Below are 27789 nucleotides of genomic sequence, written 5' to 3'. Positions count from 1 at the left end.
AAATAACACAATTTAAAAACAGCATGGGTTTTGTATAGCTTAACTTATTCAGAGCATTTTCATCACTCAACAATACTTATTGCTTTATACTGTGAAGTGCCATAACCCACCACTGGGGGCACTGTTTAATTGTGTGTTAGGATTGGCTTTACAACCACTAGTTCAGAACGTCATGAACAATTAAAGTGAAACAAAACATTTAGAGAGAAAATGCTCTTAAGATGTATAGTGAACATTTAAAATTAGTGGCTGGGGAGAAGGTTATTAAAAAGAAAAACTTTGGTAACAGAATTTGTCATAGTTAAGGTGATGTCACCCACTCAGGGTCCCATACAGACACCTATAACAACGAGAAACACATGTACCCAGGAATCAGAATATCCCTTTATTTATTGTCTCTATGGAAGGGGGGAGCATAAAAATCAGCAATATACAATACAGGGAGCATTCTAGTGACCAAAATACAATACAGAGTACATACTTGAGACAAATATGCAATGCAGAGAGTATCCTATTGACCAAAATAATACAAGAGCATCATTGTGACAAATATACGATACAGAGGGCATCCTAGTGGCCAATAAAAGACACAGTGTGGTGTATAGTGGTGATGTGTGAGAATGCGAGAAGCGTACTACTGGGTACGACAGCATATCCAGGTCATACAGTTTATGGTTGTGGCTGGCAGGTGAGAGGCACACGCAGGATGCTCCGCAGCCTTTATAATTGCTTTTATAAAAAAAACTAAATCATATCGGTCGGGAAGCGTCCTCTGCCTGCCTAATGCCCACCAGCCGCGGTCATGAAGTGTGCAGTGGCAGGTAGGCTGACCCAAAATGTACTGGCACAGGTTATGCCCCTGCTCAGTCCACCTCTGCAGAGTGGTGACGTGAGACTACCGGTAAACTATGGCAGAAAGAAATTGCAGTGTCAAACATGACTCTAAATTAAAGAACAGCGAAGTTGCGGTGACACAAGACAAGTTAAATAATTTCCACTTTGCTATTCCACTGAATACCAGCCTGAAAATTTATATATTCCCATTTTACAAAATTTAGCTTATACATAGAGCAAACGATTAATGCAACGGATGTCCTTTCATTCTGCTGCGTACTCTGGTTGAGGTACAACTGGGAACATTTATAGGCTACTTTTTCCCAGCGAAATATATGCAATTTTGTGGCCAAATATGGAATAAGAAAAATACTTTGAAAAACCGTTTTGATACTGTAGTTAATCTCTATTTTATATTAAATGAAGTTCACAATCCAACTTGCTTGCAACCTGTACGCACAATACAAGAATTACTATAGCTGTATACTTAAATCCTGGGGTGATAAAGAACAAAGATACTAACAAACTGCCTATTTATAAGCAATTCCTTTAGCGTTCAGTCTGACACGGGTTATACAGTTAGATGAACAGAAGCATTTTCTGAAGACTGTTTACACATGCATAATCACAAGCATTAACAAATACCATTGGCTTTAATGGAAAGGGCTTAGAGGAGTGTGCATCACATGGCTCATTAACTTGGTACACTCAGGACATTCCGCTGAGCTAATAGCGTGGAATGAATCCATTAAACATGATGACATACTACTTTAACTATAAATCAAGAAAGGAGTTCTTAAACTTTTCTTTTGTGTCAAAAGTTAATATTTAATTTTATATAAAAAGAATCCATAAAGGATTGCCAGAAATGATTGACATGGCTGCCGTGAAACAGTTTGCTGTCAAATTGTCCGAGCATGAACGGATAAGAGAGTTCCATAAAGCAAGCTGTCATTTCTATTTGACATGGTTCTTTAAAATGTTGCCGACAGATGACAGCTACATGAAGACAACGAGCAAGACAATGAAAGTGTTTAAAACATGAGTTCATTGACTTGCAATGTGCTTGTCAGGAGCTTACATGCAGGAGAGGGGATGCACCTCATTTTATCTGTATGTTATCTTACCAAAAATATGACGCTATTGAACAACAATTATCTTCCAGAAAGGCACCGGAGATATGGTAAATATTCAGGGGAGGGCTGGCAAATTTCAGCCCGGGGGGCAAGACTAGACTCGGCAGCCTATTTTAAATGAAAAAAATGCAGGTGGCCTAGTGACCCGGCCTAAGGTAGCCCATTATAGGACCGGCCGGGGGGGCAGATGTCATCCTGGCCCTGTAAAGATTTATAAATGTCAACATTATTATTATCCTTTATTTATTAGGTGCCACAAGAGTTCCGCAGCGCCGTACACAGCACAAACAGTAGACTAAACAAGGTGACACATTACAAACGGTTAACAAAAAATACCAAAACTTCAGAGACTCCAGGCAGGCTAATGCAGTAAAGACGGAGAGAAGAGCAGGTATGGAGAACAAAGGGAAGAGGGCCCTGCTCAAATGAGCTTACATCCTAAGGGAGGGTAGACAGAACTCAGGCAGACAGGGAGCAAGTTGAAGTAAGTGGGGAGAGAGCAGGACATTAGAATTCTATTGCATCACACTAGATTAATGTTGCTTTAGGTCTTGATTTGAGCTATTAAAATAACCTGTTAATTACACATTATATATTTTCCAAAGACAAAGAAAAAAAAGTTCACGGCCAACATATGGATGGTTCAGTAATTAATTCTACAGGTTTCAAAAAATGTTGGTCCACAAGGAGCATTGTCCCAGTATTTACAGGGATAAGTTTCCTTTACTATTGGCACCTAGACGGCTTAGTAATACAATGAGGGCATTTCCCTGTAACCATTGGCCTTATCTATACTTCAGTGCAAACAATGCGAAGGACAATGACTTCCTGAGGCTGAGAAGAGATGATGTAATCAGGTGTAATAGGGAATGGAGAGAATTTAGTTGTGATTTAAGATAAGAGGAGAAACAAGTGTACAAATGGCAGCAATTAGATGTAGAAGAAGCAGAGTGGGGGTAAATGGTTCATCTGCAGAGGCTGCAGGCAGAACTAATCGCTCCTTCTACTTGGAGGAGGAAAAAATAAGACGCGGCTCTAATGAAGCACTTTGAATCGTTACTTTTCCAGGCCGTGATCTCTGATCAGTTGGTAATAGGTCATTAAACATTTCATTTCTCTCTCATATTCTGGGAGCAGGCTATATTTAGATGGAAATAAACTTTGCCAACTGAACCAAGAATGTCATATTTCATCATGTTAAACATTTAGCTCCATTGGTTTTTCTGGCAGATTCATTTGGTTTATTCTTCCAGTCAACCAAGTACATTTAATGAGTTGTCGCTACAGGGTTTGATATGCATTGATCAGAAGAAGAATTACGGGCATATAATGCCCCAATTTCATTCATTGAAGTCGTTCTCAACTCAGATATTGCTGACAATGCAGATTTTTAGGATCACCAAAAGAGTTCAATGTATCCAATCCTATCAAGGTTTCCTTTTTGAGCAGGTCAGCAGCCACATTTACATACAAGTGGCTTGTTCCGTCTGTATGCAGCTGTACAAGACACACCAGCAGCGCAGTGTCTCTGGGTTATACACCTGTCCCTCTGCGCATGGCGGGCACCCGGGAATTGTAACACTAATGCCCCACAAGCCAACCAATCATAATGCACCCAAATATTACTTCACATATTTATAGTATATTGAGCGCTCATTTTTTATGCTAGAAAATTCCAAAATGTAATGTGTGAAAGAACCAATATAAACCTATAATAAAATTTTATTACATAAAGGCGCTGCTATGAACCTTCACAGATATATATTTAAAAGATTCATGAACTTGTGTAATTAAATGTATTTAACATAAGGTCATTATTAAAATGTTTGGTTCTGTATGAAAGCTGGGAAACTTCTGTCTAAATCAGTGATGGGCAACACGTGGCCCTATGAGCCCTCACCTGTGGCCCCATCAGCCCTTACCTGCGGCCCTCTGAGATTAAGGATGATGTGCGGCCCTTTTGAAGGTTAGGTTTCAGGTTGCCCATCACTGGTCTAAAATGGCTACAAACATAATAGCATGTAGATATATGTGCACACAATGATGTCTGAAGGTATGCAGCATTTGTCTATGGATCTTACAAGCTCACATGGTTTACTGTGTGTCCTGAATTACTATTGTAGTTACCACATTTGTTAAAAAATAAATAATTAAAAAAAAAACGGAAAAAAAAAAAAAAGACTGCCTCCAATTTCTTTTTTATGGGGGGAGCATTAAGACGCATTCATTTTTATTCAGAGATCAGTGAAATAAATAAATACACACACACACACATATATATATATACATATATATATATACATATATATATATACATATATATATATATACATACATACATACATACATACATACATACATATATATACACACACATATATCATACATACACACATACACACACATCTACATGCACAGAAATTCATAGTGATATAGAAAATTAATTACCTAAAGCATGAAATCTTACATGTAATAAATCAAAACGTAAAATAAACAAATAAACACACGTGGGACATAAAAATCTGAAGTAGAATAGAACGGGGACGCAATGTGAATAATACCACAGCAATTGGACCTTGGGAGTTATAGTTTGAGGTGATATGAAGGTAAGACAAGCACTGGAAAGACCCCACCTCTACATATATGCACAGTTCTGGAAGACCATTCTCCAATAAGACATTAATAAAATAGAGGCAATTCAGAGGGGTAACTAATACAGTACTGTATTACAGCAATGATCAGGAAAGACTTGAAGAGCTGAACACACGCAGCTTAGAGGAGAGACGGGACAGAGGTGATATGATAGAAACATTCACATATATCAGAGGTATTAATAGAAGTCAGAAGTGTTGTTGAACACAAAGCATGAAGATTTCTTGAACAAGGGTGCATACACTGAAAATAGAGGCAGGAAGACTGCGAAGTAAGAACTTGTCTGCAGAAAACAGATATATACACAAAATAGATCTCTCAACAGTGGTGGGCCCTAGTACAGTAAAATAATTAAAGAATGTATGCGACAAACACACTGCTATTGTTAAGCTATAGATGGAATATATTATTTTGAGAAAAGAAAAAAAACTACACAAAAGGAGTGTGGTGTGCGCTAGACAGACTTGTAGGCACTTCCGACATAAAATTCTAAGATGTATATAATATACACACACTAATGTAAATATATATATATATATATATATGCACACACATACATATATACGCACACACATACATATATATATATGCACACACACATACAAAATACTGTACATATGTGTTTTAAGCAGGTATGGAAAAAATTAAGTGTTAATAGTTTATTTTTATCAATTACCAAATGCAAAGTGAATGAACTGGAGAGAAATCGAAATAAAATCAATATTTGGTGTGACCACTCTGTGGCTGGATCACATAGACATAATTTATTGTACATACTGGTAGGTTAATTGGCTGCTATTAAATTGCCCTTAGTCTCCCTCGGTCTGAGTGTGTGTGTGCATGTTAGGTGATTTAGATTGCTCTATTGGGGCAGGGACTGATGTGAATGAGTTCTCTGTACAGCACTGCAGAATTAGTGGCACTATATAAATAAATAGATGATGATATAGAAATTCATTTCAATTAGTGGCACAGGTTCCAATTTATATCAGTGCAAATGGACGGATTTCTGATTTATTAGGCAAATATTGGAGGTAATTTGATTTGTAACATCTGAGACAATATGTCATGATTTGGTTTTGTAATATTTCTAGAGGAAATACTCATTAAGGCTAATTAGACCTCTCATGTGAAGTAGCCAACACTGGTTTAGCCTGAAAACACAGCAGGGGACAGTCCCATTTTTGTCCTGTGTGGCCTTTTGTCCTGTGAGTTAGAACCTGTCTGAACAATGTAAACAGAATGTGATGTGGGAAATAACAGATTAGTGTAGATGTTGTTCTTTAAACTTGGATTTTAAATGCAATTTATACTTAACATGTCACATGCTGATGTTTATCTTTGAATTAAATATTTCAAACTTCTTGGGGCCTGATTGAAAAAGGGGGTTGGTTTAACATCTGCCAGGCTGTGTCCAAAACTGTAGAAAAATGAGCACTGTTTGACCATGCATCTTAACACCATCTGTACTTCTGGAGATCACTAATACCTTCAACTAGTGTGTGTAACTGTCCTTTTTTAGAACTTCCTGAGCTAATAAACATCACTCCTTAAGGAACCTGCTTTGATGCCTACTTACCGTCTGTAATTCCTGTCACCTACAGGTTAGACCCAATCTAATCCGTTATCCGGTTGTTCTGAGGTTGGCAGCCAGCGTCTAGAACCAAAGCTCTGCCCTGCAGATCTGGCCAGTGTGATTGGCCAGGGGAACCCATCCACAGCAACCTTGATCTGAAGGCAAGAGGTCAGGGGGTACCAGCCACATGCACCAGCCAGGGGGTACACTAGCAGAGCGAGTTATCCAGAAGAATGCGGTTCTAGGTGTCGCTAAAGAGCTTAATGGTGGCAGCAGCAAATGCCCCTCCTACTGCGGTTATAAGCCGCATTTGGGATAAAGAAATGGGACGGGGCAAGGCAATCCGGGCCGGTGGACTTGCTATAGTAAAGGGTTTTTGGACAGAGGTTTGGGAATATGTTTCCCAAACCTCAGCTGCATCAGTAAGTGCTAAACAGTGTCTATATGGCTTCTCCCTAGGAGATAATGCTAATAAATATACAGCAACTTATAGATTTAATCTCGTAACCCTGGCCAAAGTGGTGATTGCTGGGGCTTGGCTTGCTCCTGGCCCATCGGAATTACATAAGTGGAGGGCATTAGTGAATACAGGCGTGGCATTGCGCTGTGTATAATGTAAATTGATATAGAGATAGATATATATATATATATATATTATACTCAATTAAGTGTTTAATAATTATTATTTGTAATATGTTATTTTGGTGGATGTTCTAATACATTAATGTCTGTTAATGTTATTTGCAAGATGGATATTATGATACTTATTTATGTTTTATTGTATGTTTTTTGATTGGGAAAAATTAATAGAAATAAATATGTTAAAAAATAAATAAAAGTATAAACAAACAAACATGACTGTAACTGATATGCCCCCATACCCAACAGGACAATCCTAATGTAAGTGACATTAAGTAGATTAATTTACAAGTACTCTTCCTATACCTATATAAGATAAATGTATCATTGGATATTTGCACATTACATATCCCATCCACAGACACCACAGTACCACCCTCTTTTGCTTTTCCACGGAGCAAACTATATAGAACGCTTCGGGAGTGGAGGGTTTCCTTTTATTGGACCAGATTATAGAGAGGAAGAGAAACAACCAAATATTTAGAGTTATATTTAAGTTGTGTCTAGTACTGTCTTGTCAGTAACCTTCTTTCTTAATCCTAGGACCTCCAGCAAACAGTCATACAAGATAAATACACTCCATTTTGTTGGCTGGGATACACTTGACAGGAAGACTAAATATTTAATAGTCCCTTACCTTTAAGTTAGAATAATAAAAAAAAAAATTAAAACATGCACAAATATGGCAATCCATGAGCTATAGACTCAGAGTTCAATATCTAATCAAAGTTTATATAGAACAGACCGAGCGTTGTGATTTCAAACTCATGACATTTCAGAGAAATTTATTGCAGTCCTGTAAATAACAGTGTTCTAGATGAGAATGTTACCTGCGTCACACAGTAATATTACAGCATGTGAGCACACTGTACTAGCAGTCCTGCAGAAGATCCGTTTAGGATTGTACAGTAAATCAGTCCTCACATTCCACCACTTTATTTAAAAAAAACTCTATGGAAAATTAACAACTAATGTGAAGCATGCAAGAAAAATTTAATAATACTGCAGTTACTGCAAGGTCTGTAATACCTGAGAACAAACATATTCTATACTGATCAAATATAAGGGGTGTGCATTCTTCATAGTGACAAGTGGGAAGTAGATCCCCTCAGCGAGACAAGTGGGAAGTAGATCCCCTCAGCGAGACAAGTGGGAAGTAGATCCCCTCAGCGAGACAAGTGGGAAGTAGATCCCCTCAGCGAGACAAGTGGGAAGTAGATCCCCTCAGCGAGACAAGTGGGAAGTAGATCCCCTCAGCGAGACAAGTGGGAAGTAGATATTTAAGAAAGCTATTATACTACAGTGTCCATTGTGTCTTCTCCATCTTGGTTTCTGCAGCTAAGATTACTCTAGATTGACCACATCAGACCTATGGGATAGTCCCAACTGTATCCTAAAAAATATATGAAATGTTTCCTTTCCTCACAAAAAAACATAAATCATTATTAGGAATTGCTATAAAGCAGATTTTTTTTAGCATTATACTACTTAAGTTCATCAGGAGCAATAAAATAAAAATAAATAAAATATATATTTTACAATAAAACGTCACAATAATATAGTAAAACATAACATGTTCTAACTCAATAAATGTTTCAACTTGCAACCAAAAACAAAGTGGTTTTATCAAAAAACATTGAGGGGGAGGAATTCAGGGGCATTTTTTTTTTGGAGGCAGGATGGTGGGTTAAGGGGAGTAGCACGCCGGTGAGTATTAAGAGGAGAAAACAGTAATCTATGGGAATATAGGGCAATAAAACAGAATTTAATAAATGGCAATATGAAAATAATGAATTTCTTTGTCAAAAACTACCACTTCTATAATATAAGGCATAATGAGGCAGCTACTGTGACAAATGCCCATGGCTTCAGCTTTTATATGGCACAAAACGCCTTGGTCTCACTAAACAAATAAAGAACAAATGAATAATCAATGCTGTATAGAAGGTTCCGTGTCACATTGTGCAGCAGAAAGCCGTATCTAAGAAGAAGCTCAGGACTCACAGCTGAAGTGAGAAATAAATTGCAAAGTACACAAAATCTCTCACCTTATAACCTGGTCCAAGCTGATGTATCGCAAAGATCTGAGCGGGATTTAAAGCCTCTATGAACACGTATACTGCCCCGAGTTGACCACAAAACACTCTGTTTGCGTCGGCTGTTTCTGATGAGCCCAGGAAGCATTTGTCATAACTCTTAAAAACAATAAAATAAAATTATATGTTATATAGATTATTTTTTAATAAACTGTATCAATCATACTTGAGGGAATAAAAATAATAATTATAAGAAGACGTAATTAAATAAATACATTAAAGCATATAAAAAAAATGTACCAGAAGTGGGCATCTATTTTCTGGCATTGCTACCATCTGGCTCTTATTGTGAGCGTCAATCGAGGCATTTTAAGGTTTGATCCTGGAAATGATTGTCCCCACTACTGTGCCTAATCATGTTATTAGTGCAAACTTACAGGCTCTCTTTTAATTGATCTAATTCGAAGGCTCAGAGGAACAAAACGCATTTGACAGTTTCGATAATCACTGTTTCACATTTACATACAGACTACGATGGAGTCAATATCTTGTCATTTTTCAGATGCTATTTAATTCGAGCTAGAAACTGCCCGTGAGACTTGCACATGGTGCCCTTTTCAATCTGAAATTTGTTTAAATGAATATTTATTAAAGAATTTCAAATACTATAAAAACATTATTTTTATCCCATCCTGCTGTCCAAGCGTCTACCTACAAATCCGGAACATCACAGAGGCTTCCAGGAAACTCTAAAGAGTGTGATGTTAATAGTGGTATTAATATTAGCTAGTGAGATAAGGCCCAGCATTACCACTTACATAATCTCATACATTTGTATCCTTGAAATAAAGACTCACATCGTTTGTGTTGACATGCCATGCCATGTCCCCATAAGACACTAGCTGTCCGTTTACATAGCAGCGGATTTCACTGTTTCTCCAGCGGTTATAGATGTGTACGATGCTGATCATGTACCACTGAGAAGAAATATAGCAGACATGTTAGTACAGATTCTAGCAATGAAACAACAGGTGTGTCACTATAATAGTTGTATATTTATCTTTCATTTCCTGTCAGACATCTAGGAATAAACGTTTTGCAGCACAATATAGTTTATTAGTCACGATGGATAAAATAATGACCCTATACAACACAAAAGAATAAGATATATGCTGCCAAAACTAAAGTTGGCAAAGAGCAGAAGACAAACTTACTGATCCGATAGAGCCATTAAATGCACCTGCCACATACACATAGTGGAGGAGATATTTCATGGGCTAAAACAATCCTCATGACAGTACAGCCTATCAATTCACTAGGAACCAGCGTCAATGTGTGGCTCAGTGATACCGCTGGGTCGTAATGAACGGACTGGCTTCATGCTAACAATGGCTTCCTCTATCTCACCACAAAAGGCCTGGCTCTTACACTGGTGGGCCTTGATGGTCAGCCCAATGCATGCCCACTTCTCTACTCTCAGAAGACACATCTGCAAACCAGAAATGGGTCATGGCAGAAGAAAAGGAAAGCACTGTGAAAAGAACAAAGGTCCCATAAAAGTCCAACCTCTTAGCCCTTTAGAACCAGCCCTTTCAGGAATTAAACTTTTCACTTTTTCTCCCCAAACCTCATCTATTGCTTAAATGGATCCTGAGAGTGAGGGAACATCATGGCTCTCTTTATTACATGTGGATCTTCTAAATTTGAATCTTTATTTTTAATGCTTATATTGGACAAAGTGTGGTTAGAAATACACTGCTCCGCCAAAGTGTAACTGGAAGGTGCAAAGTGTGTTGCATTAAAAATACAGGACAAGACCCAATCTCCACCGCCTAGTGCCGGAGCACCCATCACTAAAACTGAGTCTTCTCCATCCCTTTATCCAATTTCACTATGCAAATGAAATCTTGTTTTTAGCACTGCCCTGTACTTGGCAGGGAGTGCCCACCACACGCCCAGCACCTACTATCGGCAGAAATGTAGGCGCGCCTGGGCAAATCTAAGCCACGATACAACCAGAGGGGAATGTATTTTACACAGCAGACTGGTACACTTAGTGTATGTATTAAACATTGTCCATTCCCACTTGTATTCAAGGTATATGTTGTGTAGACATTGTATTTACTGTTATTATTCTTTATTGGCAAAGATAGCACTGTGTGTTACAGCTCTCCTTCCTGTTGAAAGATCACTGCTCGGGACGTAGCATCAAAAACTTCTATAAAACATACTGTAACTACACCCTTATTCCTTCAATATTAAGGATGTACATAAAGAAGAAAAGATGGATTGTTAACTTTTGGTGGAAATAGTTTTGCTTTATTAGGAAACAAAATACACACCATAAATTACACTGTATGTAATTAAATACAAGAATACATTGTGTAAACGTGTAACCATCTCTTAAAATTTAGTGAGCGCATATGCTTTGGGTATTATGTGGATTTGTTCTACAGTTTTAAATGACAATAGTATCTCCTTTAGCCATATTAGGGTCTGTTAGCTTTTAATCCCATCTGTTGTATGTATTGTGAATTTCGCCCCTTACAAGTAGGTGCAATTACTGAATTGTCAATCACTTCAAAAAGGGAATAGACACGGAGGTTTAAACATTCATTATAACCGTTCTGAAGATAAAATATAAAATGCAACTGATACAGCTTAAGCCTTTCAGACACATTGGTTAGTAATTTAGTTTGTACCATGACTTTGTGATGTATGCTACATAATGGTTTCAATCATATGATGTTATCCAGAGACATATAATTAAATATTTCCATTGGAATTAGCCTAGACTAATAAGTTTGTGCTAAAATAATGTGACGGCAGACTGAGGTAATCCAAGGCATTTTACAAGGCTGTCCTTAAATAGATTCTCGGAAGGGAGAAACAGATTAGATACTGAACAGGAATATGCCGTATGTGGTAAAAAAGAGACCAATGCAAATAGGTGACACATGCTAGTACTGAAAATACTGTAATAACAGGTGTATAAAAAAAAAAAAAAAGCCAAGGTGTTAATGAGACTGTTAAGGAAGGGAGAAGGGGGCCAGAGAGGAGGAGGAGGAGGAGGCGGCGGCCAGAGGAGAGGAGGAGGCGGCGGCCAGAGGAGAGGAGGAGGCGGCGGCCAGAGGAGAGGAGGAGGCGGCGGCCAGAGGAGAGGAGGAGGCGGCCGCCAGAGGAGAGGAGGGCAGCGAGAAGTAAGGAAAGAAAAAAAAAAAAAAAAAAAAAGAGAGAACATTCGTGGGGATATTGAGAAGAAAAAGTTAGAAATGATTGGAGTGCAGAGAACCAGTACAGGTAAAAACAGAGGGTTGAAGCTTGTAGAAGACATGGAGAGAAAATGAGGACTATGGTCTAGGATTTGTTGGGTTAAAGATGTGCTTTGACCAGATAGAGAACACTTTAAAATTTTCTTACCAACCAGCTCTCCTACATTTTTTGTACTAAGTAATGAATATAGGACGAGATCCCGGTGTTTGTTAGTTAGAATTATTACAAATCTTAGACGTATTTTCACGCCTCAATGCCTTTATTTCTCTCCTCACCTTGCGTGGCTGGAAGTCGTACTTCACACAGTGCTGGAAACCTTTTCCTTTTGATTTCAGGGAAGTGACTATCAAACAGTTACCCACAAAATGTGCAGAATAACCAACACCTTTACTTGTGCGAAAACTGAGGAGAGAAAGAACAGTTCAGGAACATGAATTAATTATTTTGACATTTTGCAGGTACTTGGCCACAAACGGACATACGGACAGTCACTGTGAACACCACAAGACCTTAGATGATGGAATCAGACCACTGGGACAATTCATGTGAAATGTACAAATAAAAGTGCCATCAAACACTATGTAGGTTCATCTGTATACTAACCATACATCTGCTTTAGAAAAACTCCAAACATATATGCATAAAGAAGATTTCATATTCTATTTTATACCTATACAAACGTTCAAGTAAAGATTATGTGGACTGAGCCATAGTACAGTAGGACGACCCCTCCTGGTGAATACTATAATACTATAATAGGGTACGACAAAGAGCAGAGCCGAGAGGTGTCATTTACAATTAAATATCAGTTTCACATGCCTGTAACAAATAACCAACAAACCCCAGTAATACACTGTAAAATACACTAGTTTCTAGGGAACAGATAGGTTGAATATTGGTTTAATACACAACACCGCAGCCTCCCGTGTGCAGCCAACAGGTCCACAGTAACTTACAATGTACAGCTGTTTCTATCCCATTAGGGATTATAATATTGCAATGTGTTCATTTCCTATATACCAGGCATTGCAGTGCAATTGTTTCCAAGCCTCAGACACATTTACAAGCCATATAAGTAGCTGCGGGCAGTTTAGAGATACATCCGCTGTAATACATTCTGGATTATGACAAAGTAATAGGGAAAAAAGCAATGCAGAGTGTACAGGAAATGTAAATCTGTGAAAAACATCATCTCATTATGGGCTTATAAAGGTCACAGGAGAAATAGACCAAATACCACCAGGAACATTTAAAACTGCAGATTGTAGTAAAGCAATTTCTCCATCAAGATATAATGTAAGAACAGGGATAACGTGAAAGTAACACAATATAGCTACATCCCTGGCTTTCTTTCTAGACAGGGCACAGACCTCGGATAAGGGAGGCCAGAGACATTTACCAGCACGTCTCAGTAAAAGAACCACAGTTTTATAAAAGAGATTCAGAGAATTTCATTGGTGGGCGACAAGCGATGGTAAGCCCCAAAGTCATGATTTAATTTCCCAATAATGTCTCCCCAACATAGCTACAATGGGTCAAGTCTGGCATCACTCTTGTGTCTCAGGAACCTATTCATAAAACAGTAATAAAATCACACAGATGCATTACTCACCAATAGAGGTAAGGTTTATCCTTGTCAACATTTATATTATTTAATGGATCCATACGAAACCATGTGTTCAGAGTGAAACCATTTTGATAAGGCCACTTGGCAATAGGAGGCAGTGCAATAGCCTAGATTGTGAGGAAGAGGAACACAAGACACTTTAGATACAACAGAAGCAAGGACCACTCAGTCTAGTAGTTAAGTAACTGTGACCTGGTTGTTTTATTCAGCCTGTTGCTTTGTATTAATCAGCACAACATCCATAAGAATACTTTATACTAGTTAAATGAAGCATTTTGTTTGTTATTATTTGTTTTATACTGGCTCTCCCGTGGTGCATCAATGAGCACCTCTAGAAGCCTGGTCTCGGCAGTGGTGGTCCATCAGAAAAGCCACAAGTTGTGGAACCACCAGCCTCCAGGAGAGACGGTTATACAGGAATGTGATGCATCATAATACCCAGCCTGCTTACAGCAGAGACTCAGTAGGTGACGGCCGGTGATGGGCAACCTGACACACGTCAGGGGCCACATGGTGCTGTCCTGTAGCCTTCAAAAGGGCCACGCTTTACCCTTAATGTCAGCAATAAAAGTTAAAATAATATATTTAATCAAAGAAAGAGGCACCTGTCTTTAATAACATGTCAGCGGATGTTTTAAACCTGTATTACAAGCTATAACAAACAACTCACAACCAGCAATAGAGCAGGAAGGAGCTGGGGACAGAGTTGAAGTTTCAGAGGGCCGTCTGTTGCCCATCACTGCTGTAAAGGGACATTGGACCAAGAACAAGTGATAAAAGAACTTCGTAAAGTTATGTGATGCTGATATGATGATGTAGATATCATCCTGCATTAGATACCTTTCAAATCTGCAACATTCCATGACTTCAAAATACTAATGTCTATCTGTGTCCAAATTACACTTGTGTTATACTTATTTCATCAGTAAAATCACTGACAAAGTTATTCCAGGGTTCAGCGTTACCCCCTTACAGTTATTAGCAACGCAGGAAAATCCCCATTCTGGCATCTTTAGAAAAGTTTTATTACTGTATTACTTACTGCAGCACTCCGTCCAGGGAAATTGAAGAACGTGTCAGGCCCGTGTCTCTGTGGCATTTGATTGAGAACCGATAACAATTTAACCGCGTGCCTCGGCTGCCAAAACAGAGAGAGATGCAAATGATAAGTAAAACCACTCTCCGACAGATGCCCATAAACAGCAATAGATTACTGAATGCTTAATGTGAAATCAGCTATTTGAGGCTACTTTAAAGAGACGTTCAATCAGCATGAGGAACACGTTTAATTGTACATGCCTCAGGAGACAAATGATGGTAACCTGAAGCTCTAATGCACTGACATAGATTGCCGGTCTCTGACCACAGCTTACCCAGATTCCATTCTCTCCCCGCAACATGCTGAACAGAAGCTTCAGCTCCTTGACGGTGATGCTGTAGCTGGCGAGTACTCCCAACATGTCAACCAGGAGATCTTAGAAGGAGATAAAAAAAACATTAGCTCAACCTAAGCCTGTTAATTCATAACTCTTTCCCCTGCCCCCAGGGGGCGCCCTACTGACATCTCGCAAATCCACCATCTTTTCCCACAATTCTATTTCAGTCCTAATTGTCACAGTTAAATACCCCAGCACACTTTTCTGATTTCTTGCTGTGAGATCAATGGGTCAAGAAAGCTTTGGAGGCCGGAACACATCAGGGGGTAAAGGACTAGGAGAAAAAGTACATCTTACATTTTCTCTTTTAATTTCAACATACACTATAAAGAATATTAAATATGCACACATATATTATATATACATATACACAGATACACCCCCGCAAATCAACTGTCATATAAAGCCAATTAAGGACACTGCAGTGTGGATTGATTGACTTTGAAAACTGTATTATATCATCAAAGACAAATAGCTTTTATAAATGAAATAAACCACACAATTTCAATAGTTTGATGAATACTCAACATTGAAAGAGATTTGCAGAAAATAAAACTAACAAAATAAATAAAACGAAAAATAAAATCACACTCAGCAAGTGGCTGCTGGGCTATGTACATAGGTATTACCTCAGACGCAGTTAGCTATGTCCAATGAGGAGACACAGTAAGAATACCGGAGGATGGGTCACATTCACTATACCAATCACTAAGGGCAGGACATAGCTGCAAGATAGCGTACCCTAGTACACCCTGCTCTAATACAGAGGGATTGCATGTCCTAGTACATCCTGCTCTAATACAGAGGGATAGCATGCCCTAGTACACCCTGCTCTAATACAGAGGGATAGCATGCCCTAGTACATCCTGCTCTAATAAAGAGGGATAGCATGCCCTAGTACATCCTGCTCTAATAAAGAGGGATAGCATGCCCTACCTAGTACATCCTGCTCTAATACAGAGGGATTGCATGTCCTAGTACATATTGCTCTAATACAGAGGGATAGCATGCCCTAGTACATCCTGCTCTAATACAGAGGGATTGCATGTCCTAGTACATATTGCTCTAATACAGAGGGATAGCATGCCCTAGTACATCCTGCTCTAATACAGAGGGATTACATGCACTATTATGTCCTGCTCTAATACAGAGGTATTGCATGCCCTAGTACACTCTGCTCTAATACAGAGGGATAGCATTCCCCATTACGTCCTGCTCCAATACAGAGGGATTGCATGCCTTATTACCTCCTATACTTATACAGAAGGATTACCTGCCCTATTGCCTCCTGCTCTTATACAGAGGGAGTGCTTGTTTTCTTCCCTCTGGACGAAGCTAACTGCACCACGGGAAAACAGTTATTGCTTTATCCAGTGTGTAACACTGCCAATTATTTACCATGCTCCTGTTTCCTCCCACAATCCAAAAACATACTAATAGGTTAATTGGCTGCTATCAAAATTGACCCTAGTCTGTCTGTGTGTCTGTCTGTGAATTTAGACTGTAAGCCCCAATGGGGCAGGGACTGAGCTCAGTGAGTTCTTTGTACAGCGCTGCGGAATTAGTGGCGCTATTTAAATAAATAAATGATGAAGATGCCGCCAAGCCCCATCTTATCGTCATTCATATGAAACAGAACTATCTAGTGTCTCATGCATCAGAGCAGGATGCTGCTTTCTACGGAGTCAATGAGAACAATTACTAATCCTACAACTCCTGCAATACTAAAAGACCTGCAAGCAGCCAGTCATTATGCAGACTTCATTTTCCTATAGTAGCACAAGCAAAACAACCACCACTCTGTTAACATAAAATATGCTGAGTGACTAGATTCTGTAACCACCAAACCTCCTTCATGTCCCCGAGCGTTTCACCCCTGATGACCAGAAGCGCATACCATGCACTGGCTACGGAGGAATAATGTTTTTATAGCTTAGTCTGCCCATATCAACCTTACAGGCTTTGATTGTTTTACAGATGCATTTTAGCTTTTCTTTAACTTTTTTTTGTTAACAATACACAATAAAATAAATAAACAAAAATGCTCATTATTTTCATTAGAGGATATTTATTACATTACAACTTGGCTCCAGGCTCTGGAATCTGGTTGTATTGATACATTGCAGCGTACCTCGCCTTGTGCACTATGCAAATAAATAATCAGAATAATGATTGATTTGTCCAGGAGAGCACTCGTGAAATACTGGTTTGATAGTGGAGCAGCTTTACGCTGCATGCGGCTTCCATATACAGTTCAGATGAGAGAGCGCAGCGCAATATGTAGCTTGACTTGGGAGACAGACAGACTGTTTTACAAGCGCTCTCCCAGGCAAATGGGTCGAGGGCAGAACACCTTTAATTTGTTTCATGCCTGTCAGGACTGTAGTATATATTAACAGACAATAAGAGGTTCGTGATATAAATGATCTAACTTTTCAGGGGTACGTCACTTGGAAATAAATTTACATACTTTTGAGAGTACATAGCGCGGATGATAAAACGGGTAATAAATAATATGTTTTGCGATCCAGATGTTTAGGTGTCTGTCATCATCAATTCTATTATGCAATGTTCTACAAAGCACAACCTCAATATAAATGTTACATAATCAGGAGTTTGGTAATTCACAAGTACATGACCCTTATAAAGACCAGCTAAACTAACATGACCCTATAGGGAGAGAGAAACAAAGACCAGGTAAACTAACATGATCCTATCGGGAGAGAGAAACAAAGACCAGGTAAACTAACATGATCCTATAGGGAGAGAGAAACAAAGACCAGGTAAACTAACATGATCCTATAGGGAGAGAGAAACAAAGACCAGGTAAACTAACATGACCCTATAGGGAAAGAGAGACAGAGACCAGCTAAACGAACATGACCCTATAGGGAGAGAGAAACAAAGACCAGGTAAACGAACATGACCCTATAGGGAGAGAGAAACAAAGACCAGGTAAAATACCTGCAATCATGTCATCTACAGAGCTCATCTTCAGCAGCACTTGCTCAATGAGGCCGACTTCCGTGCTGGTCTGCAGATTCCGGACACTCTTCCGTAGAATGGCTGTAAACATGCTCCAGATCTCGGCTTGGCACGTCACATCACAGTGCTCCAGCAGCTCCGACATGCAGGTAATGCTCTCTGCATCTTGAATGATAAAATTCATCTCCAGATCAAACTCTCCACCGACCAGCTGGAAAAGGAAACAAGAATTGTATATATTCACATTCTGTTGTATTCACTTATATAGAGCACAACATGTCTATGGGATGAATATCATCACTAAAGTAAGAAATACCAATTATATCAATCAATGCCTCGTATTAGCTAACACTACATAAAATATAGATTTTTGGCAGATTTTTCCAATCGAATTAAAACAAAGTATCACTTACACACATTTTTTGTCTAAACCAATATTCGTGATTACTGTTCATGTGACAGAGGTACTTTAACTAAAGGACACTTTCAAATGGCCCATATGGTATGAAACACTAAACCTGACGCCTGCTACAAGTGAAAGTTCAACAGTTCTTTACATGTACTTATGTAGACGTTCATGGCGACGTTTGTAAAACTACCATGTGTGGGCGCTTTATGTATTACGTAAGGAGCAATATTTAGGAGTTGTATATTAGAAAGCTCAAGCAGTAACGTTCATTCCCTCCACAATGTAATCTCCTCTCCTCCTTATGTCTGCCTCCCTCGTACAGCCTTGTTGTCATGGCTAAAGCTGAATTATATGCTACCTCATGCTATTATTACTAGCCCAGAACCATCTATGGAGGCGTTACTACAATTCATTGGACTCATGTCACTATAATCTGTACCTGTCATTATATTTATTGTACTCGTTTGCTATGTCTGTAAAGAGGACTATCCGGAATCTGTGGCACCTTATATATACACAATGATACTGACAATCTTATCCCACGGGGAAAGGGCTGTGGGTGCAACAGAGAAGCAGGAAACCTGCAGAGTTAAAGTTTAAGACTCCAGGTCCTTCATGGATGGGTCAAAAGGAGAAATCTCATTTGTGTACACAAATTAATTCACATGACAGCTCTACAAATAACCACATGCACATGATAATTACAGTGGCAGAATGCAGGCACATAGACAGGAAAGAACAGCCTAACCAGTGATCCATCACCTCTTTACTAACCACAACAGTATTACATAAAAACTAAAAAAAAAATATATATATATATAATACAAGCGAGAAACATCATATTCCCAACCTTCACTCTTAAGATGGGTGTAAACTGACCTTCTGAGAAGGTGGATTTCCTACAGGGCCCAGCAGACCCCTACGTACATTTATATCAGGACAAATTGTAGGTAACTACTGAATCTGAACATGTACTCCCGGGGCCTTTTTGTAGTAATTTATCATAATGTCAGAGTACATAGATCTTTCCTAACTCCTTAAAAGACTCTACTGACTTCTAGATGTGACTGGCTCCAGATACATTGTGTGTGAGCATATATATCTATATCTGTACTGAACAATATTACCCCTTATTACACATTGGCAGTGAAATTTAGCATCTTCTGCCAAGAGAATTTGAGCTTAAGAACCCCCAGTCTACCAGGGGCAGGCTGGGCTGAGGGGCAGGTGGGCATCTGCTCCCCGGGTCAGTCCCATAGCTGGCTACCTTGAGCTGGGTCACCTGCATTTTTTCCCCCTTTTAAAATCTTCCTAATAGGTTGCTGAGTCGAGTCTTGCCCTCCAGGCTAAAATATGCCAGTCCTCCCCTGACCACACCGCACTGTAGAATAAATGCAGTCATCATCTAACCTCTATTTATAAAAGTAAAAATGTGGTTTACAAATAGAGCATACCTCCCGACGTTTGGGTAGGCGGCATTGGTACAGGGGTGCATCACAATGGGGGGCGTGGAAGTACTAGACTGCCTTGTTCTCTCCTGCCCTCCAAACACCTTCATGGTACGCACGGCACTCATGGTCCGCCCTGCAGAGCAGCAGTGAATACAGAATGCTTCCTGTGGGACAAAGCTGCCCATATTGGGATGGCCATCCCAGTCGGGACAGAGCCCTTAAATCGGAACTGTACTGCCAAGATCAGGAGGGTTAGGAGGTACGATACAGTGAGGAATGGAGATTCTAAAGCAGGACGTGAAGATTGTGTAGCTGGAACTTTGTAATTCTGTAAAGTCACCATATATACATACACACAAATTCCCATCATACATACAAACCTATAACACCATATTCCCAAAAATCTAAGTTACAGTGTAGTTCAGATATAGCCAGTTACCTAAATCATTGGCTGTATGAAAGACACTGTACTGTGATTTGTTCAAAATAAACATCAATTTGTGCCCTCTCCCCACCTCATTACGCTTTCAGGAAAACTTGTGGTGTTTTCCCATAATCCTCTTTGACGCCTATGAAAGAGCGTGCACACAGGTGTTTGACCAAAATATCTTGCTGCTCCTTAATACACAAATCACATCAGGGTGGCAGACTGTAGCACAACATGTGCTCCAGGAAGGAAGTGCGCAGCATACATTAAGTATTATAACAGTAATTATCACAGGTATCACACGGACTGTCAATGATCTTCCAGAGTCAATGCAACATGCACAAAGCCAAGTACCAAACTAAGGAGCATAACAGTAACAGCCAATCTGAAGGACCTACTGAAAATAAATGACAGTGATAGACAGTCTAAGGGTTCAAGGCTGAGATTTGTTTCTATTATTCATGGTTATTGTACTAAACAGCACATTAATTTGGCCAGAATGAATATGTTCCCAATCGCCCTAGGCCCACAGGGTTTAATTACAAAGTGAACATTGAAGTCTTTCAAGTGAGGCGTGGAGCGGTGTGTGTAACACAAGGAGAGTGCACTGAGCACAGCCTTACAGTGACGGATATAAACATGATTTTCTCCATGCTGTAATGATTGGTGAAATGTCACAGGAATAAATACAATTAGCTTTGGAATTACAGAGGACACACTGACCATATAAAATGCCAGCGCTTTGCAAACAGGGAACTGGGTCACCTTAAAGGAAATCATTCATACCACTTCAAGACCCCTAATTGGCTACCGCTTTGTCGTTTGTCAAAATCAATTATATTTCCAATGACTCCCATTGTCACTCTGTTATGGCTTAACCCATTGTCATGGCTTAATCATTACTTGGTGAATATAAAGCACCGATACCTTTCATAGTGCTAAAAGAATGTGGGAACAGAGGTAAGCAAACATAACGACAGATCTGTCAAATGTTGCAGCGATGAATTGGTTCTTACCATTGTACAGTCCTTTGACCCTCAACCTTTCATTTGTCTAATCATCCAGTCTTCCACAAGGTCTTATCTACATGTTGGAGGTCTGCAAATACTTTAGAGGGTGCCTGTGCGTGTGTATCCAGCAAGCAATACTAAAGTGCAACTTAAGCCTCCCATATATTGTAATACATTGTACTGGAGGGGTGCGGGTGCTTAAAATCTTTTACTTCCCATTTGTCTTTAGAACAGAACAGCATTTTTTTTTGCTGCAGAAAAACATTAATTCAGAAGTTGTTCAATGCATAATGCAACATTTCTGTGCAACCTACTTTCAAAGTTCATAACTAGAATAAAAAACATTACCATTAAAACAGATATTGAAAAAAGAAAAAAAAAGAAACTTTTTTTTTTTTTTTTTAATGATGCACTGCTCACTCCAAGATAAATAAATAATTAGTTGAATTATAGTGATGATTGGTTTCAAATTATAATAACCTTTATTGTTAACAATTAAAAAACATGAAGTTAAAATCTCAGCTAAATATAACAAACAAATGTGTAAGTGATGAACAAAAGTGTCCTTAAAATAGCTGGATGTACCCAATAGTCTCTATTAATTAACAAAAACAGAGGTAAGCGCTCATCTAATATGCAGCCCCTATAATACAATCGGCAATATATAAAACAGAAAGGGTGCAAAGGACATGTATAATAAAACAATAAAATAGTACAGACAACAAAAATGTTTCAGACAACAAAAATGTTTATAGCTCCTTGTGAAAAATGTAAGTGGCAGTACCGTAGAATAGTATACCGGATGGCGTGAGGAGGGGAGAGCAAATAGAACTAATTCTTACCCTAGAATTCCCTATGCATGTTGGCAGTCCGTCTCCTATGGATAGAGGCTCCGGAGTGTCCGGGTATCTCGTGTAGCCGCGTCTTGGAACGCGGAAGTGATAGATTGATCCGCACAAGTACGGTGGCTGATTAGGTAAAAAAATGTGACCCAACGCGTTTCATCCAGATAGGACTTTCTCAAGGATATTTTTAGAAAGGAATTGGAGGGTTCTTATGGGTCCTGCCTCTTCCTGATTGGATAGATACTTTAATAGTAAAAATGCATGTAAATGTAGTACATGGATAAAAGGATATGAATAAAAACAGGCAGTTGAAAATGCCAATGAACAAAGAAAATAATGATATTAAAAAATAAAATAAAAATAAAAATAAATGAATGAAGTTTTATACATTTAAAAATGAGCCTAAATCAAAATTACTGTTAAGACCAAATGGCATAAGGGTTCTCATCATGTAAATCCATTTGGCTTCCAAACGTGATATATTCTCTCCAAAATCTGTTAACATGTTGTATTCCCAAAAATTTGAGTTGTTTTGGGTTGCATTTCGGATTGTTAATAAAATGATTGGAAACACTATGAGTTTTGAGTTCTTTTTTGATGTTGTAGAAATGTTCGGCCACTCTTGTTTTAAGGGTACGTTTCGTTCTACCAATATATTGGAGGCCACAAGTGCACTCCAACATGTAAATGACTCCTTCTGTATGACAACTGATAGCTTGTTTAATGTAAAATGTTTTCCCATTAGATGTAGATTGTCATACGGAAGGAGTCATTTACATGTTGGAGTGCACTTGTGGCCTCCAATATATTGGTAGAACGAAACGTACCCTTAAAACAAGAGTGGCCGAACATTTCTACAACATCAAAAAAGAACTCAAAACTCATAGTGTTTCCAATCATTTTATTAACAATCCGAAATGCAACCCAAAACAACTCAAATTTTTGGGAATACAACATGTTAACAGATTTTGGAGAGAATATATCACGTTTGGAAGCCAAATGGATTTACATGATGAGAACCCTTATGCCATTTGGTCTTAACAGTAATTTTGATTGAGGCTCATTTTTAAATGTATAAAACTTCATTCATTTATTTTTATTTTATTTTTTAATATCATTATTTTCTTTGTTCATTGGCATTTTCAACTGCCTGTTTTTATTCATATCCTTTTATCCATGTACTACATTTACATGCATTTTTACTATTAAAGTATCTATCCAATCAGGAAGAGGCAGGACCCATAAGAACCCTCCAATTCCTTTCTAAAAATATCCTTGAGAAAGTCCTATCTGGATGAAACGTGTTGGGTCACATTTTTTTACCTAATCAGCCACCGTACTTGTGCGGATCAATCTATCACTTCCGCGTTCCAAGACGCGGCTACACGAGATACCCGGACACTCCGGAGCCTCTATCCATAGGAGACTCACCGTTTTACCTGGACGGCTTGCCGAGGACTGCCAACATGCATAGGGAATTCTAGGGTAAGAATTAGTTTTATTTGCTCTCCCCTCCTCACGCCATCCGGTATACTATTCTACGGTACTGCCACTTACATTTTTCACAAGGAGCTATAAACATTTTTGTTGTCTGTACTATTTTATTGTTTTATTATACATGTCCATTGCGCCCTTTCTGTTTTATATATAGTCTCTATTAATTATAAAGTTGTTACATACTTGACAAGTGAGTTTGACTATCTCCTAATTTGCAGGGTAGTTCAACTTATATATTTAATTCCATAAAGTATGTAACAACTTTATAATTAATAGAGACTATTGGGTACATCCAGTTATTTTAAGGACACTTTTGTTCATCACTTACACATTTGTTTGTAATATTTCGCTGAGATTTTAGACTCATGTTTGTTAATTGTTAACAATAAAGGTTAAATATTATAATTTGAAACCAATTACCACTATAAATTCAACTAATTATTTATCGTGGAGTGAGCAGTGCATCATTTTTAAAAAAAACCTTCTTTTTTTTCAATAAACTGTTATATGGTTTATGATGCACCCTTAACTAGATGATGAATTAATCAATATTTTACAATAAGGGCGTTCCTCACTCCTCACAATTAGTGCGACCTTATCCACTGTTCCCCATCCCTTACTTCCATTAAAACAGATATGTAAGCTACATCACATCAGCTATGAGGCAGCAAAATTGGAAATATAAAACTTACGTCAGAGTGATGAAACACTTATAAGCAAAACAAAAAAATAAGTCCGTAAATATAAGAGTGGGTGGGAAGATCTTTGAGGCTGACACCAGACATAACAATCAATTATTGTAGAATGTCCACACTGTGGATCAGTGCTGTAGAGCTAGAACAGTGTTGTCTAACCTGTGACACGCCACGTGTTGTGAAACTACAAGTCCCAACATACCCTTCCAGCAATAAGCTGCTATATATTGGCAAAGCATGCTGGGACTTGTAGTTTCACAACACCTGGAGTGTCACAGGTTAGCCAACACCGAGCTAGAACGAACAGATAACTTTTCACATATATATACACATGTTAAAGATACAACACTTTCACCACACATCAAAACGGCAGCCTATAAATGCAAAAATGGAACTAGGCAAGTCACCAACACCTAGCATAGAGACATTGTAGAGGATTGGCAGCCTTTCTACAAACACCAATACGTTTCATTCAGGAATTGCACACCTGGGGGTAAATGTATTAACATGCGGGTTCTTCAACACTCGCGAGTTCAGCGTCTTCGGCGATTACATTTAAAGCGGCACTGCATTGTAAAAGGAAGTTTCCCTTTACAATGCAGCGCCGCTTTAAATTTAATCGCCGAAGACGCTGAACTCGCGGGTGTTGAAGAACCCGCATGTTAATACATTTACCCCCTGATCTTATATCTCATAGGTGTTGCCTTTTTGGGGTCTAGAGTTGGCTGTAGGGCCTAACTCTAAAGGAAGCCAATCAAGTTCACTATTAGAAAGCAGAATGTAATATCTATTTACAATCAAATATGTAATGTATGGTATATCGAGAATATAACACATAGGTTCTTTGTAACGTAAACACAAAAAAGAAAAAAAAAAAAAAGGTAGGAACTGCAGAAACATCATATATGTACTTTAATAGGATCCTTTATAAATCCAATTATTTTTCAGAGACGACTAAAAGGAAGATCTTTCAATGAAAGACAATGGATGTTAAATTTTACAGAAAAGGGAACAGAGAAGGTTATGGACATAACAGTGAAGCAGGTAGCGGAAGAAAGAGCCAGAGAATGTACTGCACATTGCTGAGAGCGATAAGCGTCCTTTTCTGTTTGAAGGGTAATAGCTGCTCTGAATCAAGGCTGAGACCTGAGAATCTACAGCTAACCCTTTCACTACCAAAACATCCAGGTGGCCCCGCAAATACTGATGAATCTAACACACAAAGCAAGAAGCAATTCTAACGTAGACCCATGAATAAGCACAACATAAAAAATATGGTTTATTGTTTCACAAATAGTATAGTATCCAATATTCAAAGTTACAATAAGGAAAATGATGTTTATTTTTTGGGGGTTTATTTTGAATTTCTGTGTACACGTTTACCGTGTCTCTACTAGAGCCTCACACACCAGTTGGATCTTACTTGGCGAGATCTCTAATCACACAATGGATCTGCCACAGGCTCTCTGGATTTACAAACAGTGACTCCAACACCTATCCACAGGCCTCAGCAGCTGTGTTATATACTGGGGTGCCGAGAGGGGGGCTGCGGAGCAGTTACAAACTACCGGGGTCCCGCAGCCAGATATTTATTTTCTCTAGCGGGTTAGAGAGCGAGCTGACAGCTGTCAGCAGCTCCCAGTCCCCAGACAGTGTGTGACATCACACACGGTCCCAGCAGCCTGCAGAGCAAGGAGGCGTTTCAGCTCTGCCTGCAGCAAGACACACGGAGGACCTGGGGCGGTCGCGTGTTAAATGTAATATTTTATTATAATGTATGTATTATATACTGCATGCTAAAAATTAAGAGGCTCTTAAAAACCCCTAAACTTGATATATAAAATTACAAATTTTTGTATAGTGAGACATAGACGAGAGGTGTCTCAGGAACATCCACAAGACACCTCGCGGTTGATATTCCTACTGTAATTGCCAGAAATGTGCGCAGCGCAATGTGCGTATGTGCCACATCGCCGGTAATTCATCTCCCCTATATTGTTACTTCATGAATAAATTAGTTTAGCGAAAATTACATAAAATTATAAACGCCAATCATTATTGTATTTATATTTAAGGGGTTTTTAGCGCCTCTTAATTTTTATTGTGTATTTATCTTTGTATGGTGATGCAGAGCCCCTACAGGCAGCCATTTCTCTTATACAGTTACAATTATGTTTCATTATCTGACCATTTCCAAACATATAGATATGTTTAATTATTTTTATCACACCTATTTTGCTAGTTATATCATTATAAATGATCTGTGTTATGTACTGTGTTCATTTATTATTTTACATATTTCATGTACCTATACATTTTCCAAACAGGTCCCAACATTCCAGGATCCAGACAAGAATCCAGTACCAGGTTGTAAAAGTTGCAATAACAGGTAGGTGAGAGAAACACCATTTTAATAAACAATGGGGGGAACTCAATTGCTGGCAATGCGGCGCCCAGACATTGCCGGTAATTGCGAGGAAAAATGAGCCACCACGAGGTGTCTCATGTACATTCCGGAGACACTTTGGGGCGAACTGAATTTCTCCCATAGTGTCATATGTAAAGAGGTGCAGCCCATGATGGCCATGCCGCCATCACTATGTGACCACGCTCCCTTCAAAGGTCCGCCACACACGTCCCTTCCCTGCTATGTGTGGAGTGAAGAGGGCAGAAAGTTCCTGTACCAGGCCCTCAAATTCCTCTTGGGGGCCCTGGTTATATCTCCATAGCAGAGCACAGGTGGCGGTACAGTACAGGATTGACAGAAAGCACCTGAGTTCATATGAGGATATGAACAAGACATCCAGAAATAGCTATACAACCAATGATCACCTAATAAGTGACAACATAACCACCTATGTTTTGTAACAAGCTTCTGAGGCTGATAAAGATAACAGCAGCAGCTCTGCCATGTATGCCAGCAATAAAATATAAATAAATTTAAAAACAAAGCACCAAAAAAACGGCAAAAAAATGTAATTATACAATTATCAAAAAACGTATACCTTATTGAAAGCTATATTTAAACATACACCTGAATACTGATGATTATGTGCCTTTATACCAAGACTAATAATTTGCAGAGCAATAAGAGGAAAAATAGGAAACCTAATCAACTAATCAAACTTACAATTAAAGATGAATCAGAGATGCATTTAACAGGAATATTCTCATGTTCAAATGTGATTATTCTGTCCATTTTCTCTGTTAAGTCCCTTGATTCTACCTTCAATGAACAAACGTTATTTCTCTCAAAGTCAT

At 38.7% G+C, this 27789-nt stretch overlaps 1 protein-coding gene across 5 annotated transcripts in view; it reads right to left on the bottom strand.

Moving 5' to 3' along the window:
* The window catches only part of NBEA (neurobeachin), a 468711-nt gene that overhangs the window by 333759 nt on the left and 107163 nt on the right, over nt 1–27789 (bottom strand). For all 5 annotated transcript variants that reach the window (XM_075198991.1, XM_075198992.1, XM_075198993.1 and 2 more), the window contains exons 2-8: nt 18174–18405; nt 15147–15247; nt 14816–14911; nt 13759–13880; nt 12422–12548; nt 9731–9850; nt 8886–9032 (exon numbers count right to left, since the gene is read on the bottom strand). In XM_075198991.1, coding sequence (XP_075055092.1) covers nt 8886–9032; nt 9731–9850; nt 12422–12548; nt 13759–13880; nt 14816–14911; nt 15147–15247; nt 18174–18405 — 945 coding nt within the window. The remainder of the gene's footprint in view (nt 1–8885; nt 9033–9730; nt 9851–12421; nt 12549–13758; nt 13881–14815; nt 14912–15146; nt 15248–18173; nt 18406–27789) is intronic.

Source organism: Mixophyes fleayi, chromosome 2 (assembly GCF_038048845.1).
Source record: "Mixophyes fleayi isolate aMixFle1 chromosome 2, aMixFle1.hap1, whole genome shotgun sequence".
Classification (NCBI taxonomy): Eukaryota; Metazoa; Chordata; class Amphibia; order Anura; family Limnodynastidae; genus Mixophyes; species Mixophyes fleayi.
The sequence above is the reverse complement of the archived record's forward strand: the minus strand, read 5'-3'. Positions and strand labels throughout refer to the sequence as shown.